The sequence below is a fragment of the Myxine glutinosa genome, chromosome 5 (assembly GCF_964187855.1).
Source record: "Myxine glutinosa chromosome 5, kmMyxGlut1.1, whole genome shotgun sequence".
In the NCBI taxonomy this organism is placed as follows: domain Eukaryota; kingdom Metazoa; phylum Chordata; class Myxini; order Myxiniformes; family Myxinidae; genus Myxine; species Myxine glutinosa.
In genome coordinates this window covers 206,533,032-206,543,996 of record NC_136265.1, presented here as the reverse complement: position 1 = coordinate 206,543,996, position 10,965 = coordinate 206,533,032, and the positions used below count along the sequence as shown (strand labels likewise).

Sequence of the window (10,965 nt, the reverse complement as noted above, 5' to 3'; positions counted from 1 at the left end):
ATCAATCAAGATCATCAAGAAAATATCAAAAAGTTGATGACAGCAAAATCATCAGAGCTGGGAAGAGAAAACCGAAAACAACTGTCAGTGACATCACCAACAACCTCCAGCATCATAATCTACTGTTTGCAGAAGATTTCGACAGCAGAATTACAAAGGCTAAACCGTAACATGCAAACCTCTCATCAGCACCAAAATAGAAAGGCCAGATTAGAATTTGCCAAGAAGTCGAAGTGAGCCAGTGAGTTCTGGAACAACGTTTTAATGACAGATGAGACCAAGATAAACCTTTACTAAAACAATGGTAGGCAAAAGTGTGGAGAAAGGAAGGGACTGCGTGTGATCCAAAGCATACGACCTCATTTGTGAAACGTGGTGGAGGTAGTGTCATGGCTTGGGCTTGCATGTCTGCCTCTGGAACTAGCTCACTCAACTTTATTGATTATGTAACTGATGACAGCAGCTGCAGAATTAATTTGGAAGTGTACAGAAACATTTTGTCTGCTCATGTACAAGAACATACCTCCAAACTCATTGTGCAACACTTCACCATGCAACAACACGACAACCCAAACACACTGCCAACGCAACCAAGGAGTTAATCGGGGAAAATAGTAGAAGGTTTTAGACTGGTGGAGTCAATCTCCTGATTTAAATCCAATGGAGCATGTATTTTACTTGCTGAAGAGGAGACTAAAGTCAGAAACCCCCCAAAACAAACAACAACTGAAAATAGCTGTAGTGACGACTTGGAAAAGCATCTCAAAGGAAGATACCAAGAGTTTGGTGATGTCAATGGATCACAGGCTCAATGCAGTTATTACATTCAAGGGATATGCAACCAAATACTAACTATTCTACTACTTTAATTAACTTAATCTGTTCCAATACTTATGCTTTCCTAAAAATTGGGGGAGGGGGGGAGGGGGTTTAGGGGAGGCAGTACTGAACATAAAAAGTGATATTATTCTACAATGGTGAAACATAATATACACATAGAAATACCAAGAAATAAAAGATGACCTGTACTCTTGCGTCATATTCATCTTTTGATCTCAAATCCAAATTTATTGAGTATGAGCCAAAAGCACCCGGCGTTGCCCGGGTTCTTTTTGAATGAATTTACTACTATAATTCAGCTATTACTCGCGGCCGTAGAAGATTGACTACAATAATTCAGCTCGGCTTTTAATTGCGAAATGGGCCCAGCCTGTCCAAAGCGGCCTCGCCACCTAGCCTATAACCTTCCCGGGGCCCGTCCCAACATTTTTAGTTCTTTTTGAATGAATTTACTACTATAATTCAGCTTTTACTCGCGGCCGTAGACGATTGACTACTATAATTCAGCTCAGCTTTTAATTGCGAAATGGGCCCAGCCCGGCCGAGGTGGGCCTCGACCGGCCTCGCCACCTAGCCTATTACTTTCCCGGGGCCCATCCCGACATTTTTTGTTTTGGAGGTTTCTTCCTATCTTTCACCGTTCAAGGGATTCGCTTGCGCAGACAAACAAACAAACAAAAACTTTCTTTTATATATATTTGAAGAAGATAGATAGAAGATAGATAGATATAGCAATAATAACAAATTTGACTTAATTGTTCCAATACTTATGGAGGGCACTGTATGTACATATATATATATATATATATATATATATATATATATATATATATATATATATATATATATATATATATATATATATATATATATATATATATATATATATATATAATAGTGCATTTGGCCGTCCACCTGTCCATCTGTATGTAATATTCTGTTCCACCCATTGGTATTATTATTATTATTTTTTGTATACTGAATCGAGGCTCGTGAAAGAGCTAACAATGGTTGAACATTTTGCCCGACTCCACCCACAATTTCCACTTGAAAAAAATCATATTGTCATCAGTGTTGGGGCTTACTACTATGTGAAGTCAAAGACATATTTGGACCTGTCATATTCACAATGACCATGCCCTCCCTATAAGTTTTCCCTTCATTGTAAAATGACCAAGGCGACGGTTAAAAGGATGCCTATTGGCATCACAGGCCTTGTTAAGCTAGGCCTCAGTGATCAAGGCAGCGGTATGTTGCCTTATACACCACTCAAACAACTTTGTGGCATTTTCTCAAGCAGGACTTAAACCCATGTGTCATTATATATTTTCCACATAATCTCACGGATTGTGAGTTGGATTGGCAACCATGATGGGCCATGATCTGTTCGTGGTCACATATCTTTTACGCATATCTCGCGGGATTGTGAGCTAGACAGGTTATGGTGATGGGTGGGGAGGGGGTTTGAAGGGTTGAAGTGGGGTAGCGTTTGACACCTTAGGGTTGGGAGAGGGAGGGTGAAGTCTTTGGATTGGGAGGCAGAGGTTGAGGACTTGGGTTTATGGGGTTTGTGAGGAGTTGGGGGAGAGTAAGTGAGGACTTTAAGTCACATCTTATATAACATGGAATTTCCACGGGTACCTACTGGCAAATATATATACAGTCACGTGAAAAAGTAAGTACACCCCATGTAAAGTTTTGACTTTTTCAACATATTTCAACATACAGCTATTTGATCTTCATTTCAACAATATTGATAGATAAAGGTGATATAATATAACAAATATCATGAAACATTTACATTTTGTAGTCCGTTGTATAATTTAAATAAACATAAATGCAAATTTCGCATGTGGAAAAAGTAAGCACACCCTTGGCTCTAATAGGTGGTATTGTCCCCTTTGGCAGAAACAACCTCAAGTAGGCGTTTCTTATAACTGTCTACCAGTCTCTGACATCGACTGGGAGAAATTTGTGCCCACTCCTCCATGCAGAATTCTTTCAGCTGTGCGATGTTTGAGGGGTTTCTTGCATGCACAGCTCGTTTCAAATCCCCCCACAACATCTCGACAGGATTTAGATCCGGGCTTTGACTTGGCCATTCCAGAACCCCACATTTCTTTCTTTTAAACCATTCCTTGGTGAATTTACTGGTATGTTTAGGGTCATTGTCTTGTTGCAAGGTCCACCTTTGGTTGACCTTCAACTTTCCGACAGATGGCCTCACATTATCCTCAAGCACCCTCTGGTACAATGAAGAATTCATAGTGGATTCTATGATGGTGAGCTGCCCAGGCCTGATGCAGCAAAGCTGCCCCAAACCATAATATTTCCACCACCATGCTTTACAGTTGGTATCAGGTTCTTGTGGTCAAATGCTGTCTTTGGTTTTCGCCAAACACGTCTTCTGGTACTGTGGCCAAATAGCTCTACCTTTGACTCATCTGTCCAGAGCACATTGTTCCAGAAGTGCTGGTCTTTGCCTAGGTGTTCATTGACAAACTTTAGTCTTGCCCTGATGTTCTTTCTGGACAGCAAAGGTTCCCTCATGGCACACCTCCCATGTAGATCAAATTTGTGCAGCCTCTTTCTAATGGTAGACTCGTGCACTTTGACATCAACAGTGGCAAGAGCTATCTGTAGGTCCCGTGATGACATTCTGGGGTTCTTCGAGACCTCTTTCAGCATTTTGCGGTCTGCTCTCGGGCTGAACTTGCTGCGGCGGCCTGGCCTGAACAAGTTGGCAGTTGTTTGGAATCTTCTCCACTTGTAGATGATCTTCCGGACAGTCGAATGATTGATTTCAAATTGTTTGGAGATCTTTTTAAATCCCTTCCCAGACTCGTAGGCATCTATAACCTTCTTTCTGAAGGCCTCAGAGAGCTCTTTTGAACTAGGCATGGTGACGCCGCACACTTCAACAACAAAGAGCAAACCAAACGAAATGTCTGAGGTTTAAATAAGACAGGTTCCTCCAAGATCCTCTCCAACGATGTTTTAATCATTTGCACCTGAGCTGGTGCACCTGATTCTAATTTTAGGTATTTGAAGTAGTGATAAATGTAGGGGTGTACTTACTTTTTCCACATGCGAAATTTGCATTTATGTTTATTTAAATTATACAATGGACTACAAAATGTAAATGTTTCATGATATTTGTTATATTATATCACCTTTATCTATCAATATTGTTGAAATGAAGATCAAATAGCTGTATGTTGAAATATGTTGAAAAAGTCAAAACTTTACATGGTGTGTTCTTACTTTTTCACGTGACTGTATATATATAGTGTATATTCCAAGGCTCCCTGCCACCAGCTGCGTGTATAACTTCTAAAAGCATCTTCCACGCGTCACCCATAGAACAGATGTACATGCGCATAAACCATTCCCCACAAACAATGGCCAGACTACCCACCCAACCTCCATCTACCCATAACATAAACCACAACAACATCACAACAACATCCAGCAAAAACAAGATCTGCCTCTGCCTCTTCTTCCCTCAACCCTACGCAGCATGGTTGACTTCTCCAGATTTTGGTTTTCTGCACACATGATGTGTCCAAAATATGACAGTTTGTGTTTTAGCATCAGTGATTCTAATGGACATATTGGTCTCATTTCTTCAGGAACAGATTAATTTGTTCTTCTTGCAGTCCATGGAATTTTAAACATTTGTCTCTAAAACCAGATTTCCAAACCGTTAGTCTTCTTCCTTTCTTTCTTCTTCACTGTCCATGACTCACATCCATACATTGCAACTGTGAATAACCGAGTATTCACCGGCCTCCTTTTAGTTTCTATTGTCACAACCTTTGTTTTTCTAACCTTAGTCGAATGTGAGGCCTGGCCAGCCGGTTCGTCAGAGATTTGGGTCGAGCTTCCCCCGGCCAACCTCACAAGAACGAGGGAATAATTGTGGCCGTTAAAGAAGAAGAAGAAGAAGAAGAAGAAGAAGAGGTTATACTCTTCAACCAACACGGCATAAATGAGAATTTTGTTGCTGATGAAATGCAGTGTCTTGAATGCAATGGTTTCCACGTGATTCCATACCTAAGAAGTGCATGCTTCAATGAAGATCTCTGAATAATGCATCTTAGAAGTATAAATACAGTAATCCCATGAGAATCTTCCCTTTCCAGGGGAAGATTACGTGCAGGTGCTGCTGGTTTCATTGACACCACTCTCTCATCTTTTCCTGTTCATTAATTCCCTTGCTTGTTCTGTTTGTTGCCGCAATGACAATTCATACCCTCCGTGACCTTGCCCTTCCATGAACCTCGATCTTGCAAAAGATTGTATTTTAAAAGGTGTGCAAAAGTATTTATGAAGCTTAATGGAAGACAACCCACAAACAATGCAGATACCTTCATCTCAGCCTTCCAACGTGCCACCTTGAGGCGTTTCAAGTGTTCCTGGTAAACAAGCTCAGCGTCTGGCAACCGGAGGAAGTCAAATGGGATGCGCCCGTCGGCAGCATTTTCCACGTGGACGCTTTCTGCCCAGCAGTCCATGGGTGGCAGCACAACGAACCGGGCTTCGAAGGTGGGACCCAGAACCGGTAGGTTCTCTCGAACCTAATCACACAATGTCATACCGGAAAAATAAACGGCAATATGTTCATAGCACAAGGCAGAGGAAATGCATCACTAAAGCGAGAGGCCTATGGCACACACCTCAGGCCAGCTGCGACCTTCCAGTGCAGACAAGTCAGGGAGGAGTATCTCGAGGGCACGTAAAAGACCAGCGAGGTAGTCCAGCTTGCGACGACAGACAAAATCATCACGCAGCTTGCGCAGGTGCCGCCTGAAGAGGTCGCGTGCCTGCCTCTCTCCGCGAAGATACACGAACTCCTGCTCCCCGGTGATATGTGCACCCGATTAGTGCATCAATTCTGCTTCAAACTGTGTTATACAAACTTTGTTGGTAAAAGACGCAGTCAGCATCCAACTACTTACTGCTGTGTGCAAAGGCACAATTGTGTCTTAACAGCAGCAACAACAAAGTCAGTGTCACACTCGTGAAAAGCAACCTTTTTCCAGAACAGGACCACATCACAAGAAGTAGGAGACAATGGCACAAATAAATTGGAGTTTTAGGATTGAAGGTATCAATATGTTGTGTTACGGATGTTGATTGATGGATGGATTCATTTATCTCTTGTTGATGGTAACATCTTACTATAATTCACCAAATGTCCGTCCGTTTGTCCGTTTGAAGGTACTGCAAAAACGGCTCAACCGATCGCAACGATATTTTGGGTGGGTATTCCTGGGACCCCCTGGAGTAAAATAGGCTATATTGTTTTTCCAAATTTTTCCAATTTTCCAGTTTTTCCAAACACGGAGGAATAATATTTACCGATATGAACAGTGATGTGGCTTTTATTGAAATTCTACAAATACTGTTTAGATTTTGATGAGAATTACGAACCTGCAGCGAGTGGACAGATGACGGCAATGCGCGGGTTTGATAATATCCCAATACAACCGTCATTCAATCGTAATGTTTAATCGTTAAACGTTAATCGTGTTAATCGTTTTGTTAAAGTATCAATTGATGATTGGAATTTAGTGAATACAATTACGATTTTGAATTCGTAATTGTGTTCACCCAACCGTACGGAACTTCACATCAGGATTTAAATATTTGTTTATGTCACGAATGTTGTTAAAAGTTTATTTTTTATATTAATGTTATTTAATTTGTGATTGGAGTTATGCTGTTTCGAATGAAAAAAGAGATGTCGAGTTAAAGTGAATGACGAAATGCCGTGATGGTTTCTACTTTCTCAACGTGAATTTGCGGATCGCCATATGCAGATTCGCCATTGACTGGGTGTGGAACAAACATACCCGTTTGTTTGCCAACGGGTAGGTTTTTCATGGAAGTCCTTCACGAACTTGCTGTCCATGTCTGACGTGCGACTGAAGGTGCTACAGTAATGTGGAATTTATTGGTTTCATGCTTTAGCATTCACCGTTTCTGCATTGTCTGTTTGCTTCTGGCCACCCACCCGTGCAGAGCACGGGTACCTCACGAGTTATTATAATTCAATGCTCTAGCCCCACCACTTCCCATTGCAACTCCCTCTTTGTTGTTTCTTTTCCCCAAATTCAGTCACAATGAAGGGTTTGTGGGTTGAAGAGCATAAGAACATGAATAGACACACAGTGAGGCAAATGGAAACAGGATAAAAATGGATGAAAAGCAGCAAGAGACAGAGTTGCAGATGAAAGGGCAACGGAGTCTCAGCAGATAAAGTAAAGCCCTGAGGTACAAATGAGAGAAACCATGAAGTGGCCGTGGGCAGCAGACATGGAGTCCCGGAGAGAAGAGCGTGAGAAACAGACCCAGGAAGACATTTCAGCATGAAAGAGAATAGGGAGATGAGTGAATGTAGATGAGTGTTCATCTTAGATTTGTGGAGGGCAACAAGATAAGGGGTTTTGATGAATGAGTGATGTGAAGAAGGGTGAGAACAAGATAAGGGTGAGACAGGATGAACAAGACCAGAATAGAGCTGTTAAAGAACTGCAAGGCCATTAAATGCATGTAGTGAGCGAGAAGCAGAACCTGTGACTTAACCTCCTGTCATAGTTAAATATTTTAAAATGGAGGATTTTTTAAATCCCCCTTCCCCTCCTCCCCTCACCCCCTCATTGGTATACCTCTGAGAAGGTGTGGCACCTGGACAAGCCACTCTCTACCTGTCCTTTCTCACCGGTCCACTGCTCCCACGTACACCCTACCTTGCCTTCTCTCCTATCCTCCTCGTCATCATTAATTTTCTCATTTCATTCTCCCAACTCCTGTATTTACAATACAAATATGTACCACCTTTGACCTTTCGCAGCACATTTGTAAAACTATAAAAACAATTTTCTGTACAAAAACCTTGTACCAAACAAGGTGTACAACATCCATCATAGTCACAATTTCTGTACTCAATGGAAATTGTACTTGGAAGCAAAATGCTTTAACAAAAGCATGTGGCACAAGCCAGGCCCCATAGGGATTTAAAGTTCATCTTTAATTATTTTACCTTTAAACGGTTGATTGCAACAGATGCTCGAACTCTTCGTCATTAACATCGATACGCTTCCGAATTCGTTTCACACAGGATGTTTGAACGTTCATTAAATTGTCAACATCGATGTGGGCAGACTCAGATCATATTCTCTCCTTTGGTCCCTCGACGTTTCTTGGACGGTGGACCTAGTCAAGAGGAATGGGATCCAGTAACCTAATGCTGTCTGACTTCCTTTTTTGAATATACTATACAGAGTTGAGGTTCATGAAGGAGGTAGAACATAGAACGTATCAGGATGCAACAGAACAAAACCAACAGCAGAAGATAGGCAAACACACACCAACAGGGTTGAGGGACAAATTATAGAGGGATACGACGGGGAGGACACAAGGGGTGGAAAAGATGGATACAATAGCAACCTCTCATGAAGGAAAACAGGAATGTTTGAATGAGGGGAGTTTGGGAGGGTTAACGAGGGTAGAAAACATAATGGTTTTGGGATGATCTGAGATGGTGGTGAACAGCTGTTTTGAAGACCTGGAGTGAAGAGTGAGATTGAAGAGGATGTGGAAGTTGGTTCTACAGGTAGGAAAAAGAGGAACAAATGAGTGGAGGTGAAAAGTGATTGTGGATTTAGGTAGTTTCACCAGAAGGGGGTTGATGGTGGAGTAGAAAAATGGGGGGGGGGGGGGAGGGGGGGTGGGAGATGGACAAAGCACTGGAATAGCAGAGGGTGCAAGACCAGAAAGGAGGCGGAAGAAGACAGAGAGACCACCAACCTGTCCACGATGGGAAAGTGATAGGCCCATAGACTCAGCTTCATAACAGGAGATTCCAATGATCTTGAAGGCCTTTCATCCCAATCCCTGACGTGCTTCAATTTCACCACACCCTGTACATTAGTGGATTTCTAAAACTGTACGCAGGGCTGTCATGGAGCCAAAACAATCGACAGGAAGACTGTTGCATTCACTTTTTGTGTTGCACATACTGCCAGAATTGAACTACATCTAAAAATCAAGAAATATTACGTCCTGAAGGAGAGAACAAAGGAAAATGAACATATAAAGAAAGGTCCCCAAAGGATTTGTAATGAAAAAAAAGGAAACCATATATTTAATGGCAAAGTACCAATTCACAATATAACTTTACCCATTTGTGAATTTGTGAATGGCAAAGTACCCTACTTGTGAACTTTACCCATTTGAATCCTGCAAAATGACAGTAATAACAAACATAATCATCAAAACTGCCACCGGGCTACAGCAACAATCACGTACAAGTTGTTGTTGTACAGACGTTTCGGCATTGGTAGATTTGCAGGTGCAACATTATATGTTTGCTGTGAGTTCAACTGATACATCTTGGATGATTAATGATCGGAAGGTTTTTGAGAAAGGTATCAAAAGGCTTGGAACTGAAAAGAGATACACATCGGGTTTTAGCAAAATAGTAACCAAACAGTTGTGCATGACAATTAGTGATGAGAGAATGGAGATATAATCACCACCACCGAAGGTGGACAGAGGTTGTGTTTTCACCCATGTTTTGTCTGTCTGTGAGCCGCATATCGCAAAAAGTTGTGGACGGATTCAGACGAAACGTGGTGGACAGGTTGGGTATGTGACAAGGATGAAATGATTAGATTTTGGTGAAGATGCAAACACGAGATTAAAACATTTTTAAAAAGTTATTCTTCACCATTCAATGATAGGGCCAAAAACGATATATAGTAGGATATCTCAAAAAGTTGTCGACAGATTCAGACGAAATTGGGTAGACAGGTTGGGTGTGTGACAAGGACGAATCAATTTGATTTTGTGGAAGCTCCGGATCCGGACACTAATATTTCTAAAGTGATTCGTCACCATTGAGAGACAGGGCCAAAAACTATATATAGCACAATATCTCAAAAAGTTGTGGACGCATTCGGTCGAAACTTGGTGGACAGGTTGGGTGTGTGACAAGGACAAAATGATTCAGTTTTGGCTAAGATTCAAATACGGGTCTGGATACAAGAATGTTTTTCAATTTTAAAGTGATTCTTCTGCATTGAGTGAGTGATAAGGCCAAAAACGATAGATAGCACGATATTTCAAAAAGTTGTGGATGACTTATGACAAAACTTGTTGGATGCGTTGGGGTAAGTGACCAGAACAAGCCGAATAGATTTTGGTTCATGTCGGATCCGCTCTATTAGTGGGATACAAAAACGTGAAATCTTCAGGGCCTGGTGGATGTTAAAAAAAAAAAAAAAATTGGATACAAGATCGAGGCTCGTGTAAGAGTTAACATTAATGGCAAAAAAACAAACGGACACATAAGACAAAATAAAGGGAATGGGAGACAAGATGGGGAGAGAGGGGGAAGCACACAAGTACAACATTTGAGAGCAGGGAGATGTGTGGGAGGGAGAGGGCTTGGGGGGAAGAGGCGTGGGAAGGGGGGTGGGGGGTGGGAGAGGTAAAAAACACATGGACACTGCTAGGACTTCTAGGAAAGAAGCCGGTACTTCAGAAAAGTGGATCTGGGGTGAATTAACAGGGGTAGAAAAGATCAAGGTTTTGGATGGGGGAAGATAAGAGATGGTGAAGTACGCTCTCTTCCGAGTGCCATTATAGTTAGTTTTGTTTGCTGCATCGAGAAGAGAGAAACCATATTATCCCACAATTATTTTATTTTGGTCACACAAAAATACCTGCTTTTTGACAACGTTGTAGGAAACACAAGAGAACACAACACGGTTTTGATTTGTTAGATCACAAAGAAAGAGAAATAAATAAGAGTTCAGCACATGATAGGGTCACAGAAAGAGAATTCACCAACAAACAGGTTTGCGCATACAAGGTGGGCTCTTAAAATAATAGTGTAGCAGCATAGCAAACCTGTTGTGCATTTTGTGATACAAGCACCAAATTTGGTACACTAGTAGACTATCATATTATGAAAAGATCTGGATATTGGGCCATCTCAGATTCAGAGATTTGATTTTTGCAAGATTTCGATTCGATTGGGATCGAAGAGAACACCTTCTTCGTTTTCTGTACAGTGAAGTTGCCAGCCCTGAATTCTCTGGCTACATCTGGGTG

At 41.5% G+C, this 10,965-nt stretch overlaps 1 protein-coding gene across 2 annotated transcripts in view; it reads right to left on the bottom strand.

Annotated features, from left to right (window-relative positions):
- LOC137426472 (rho GTPase-activating protein 5-like) overlaps positions 1-10,965 on the bottom strand; it is a 137,056-nt gene that overhangs the window by 76,159 nt on the left and 49,932 nt on the right. For both annotated transcript variants that reach the window (XM_068115036.2, XM_068115034.2), the window contains exons 3-4: positions 5,520-5,696; positions 5,211-5,420 (exon numbers count right to left, since the gene is read on the bottom strand). In XM_068115036.2, the coding sequence (XP_067971137.2) occupies positions 5,211-5,420; positions 5,520-5,696 (387 nt within the window). The remainder of the gene's footprint in view (positions 1-5,210; positions 5,421-5,519; positions 5,697-10,965) is intronic.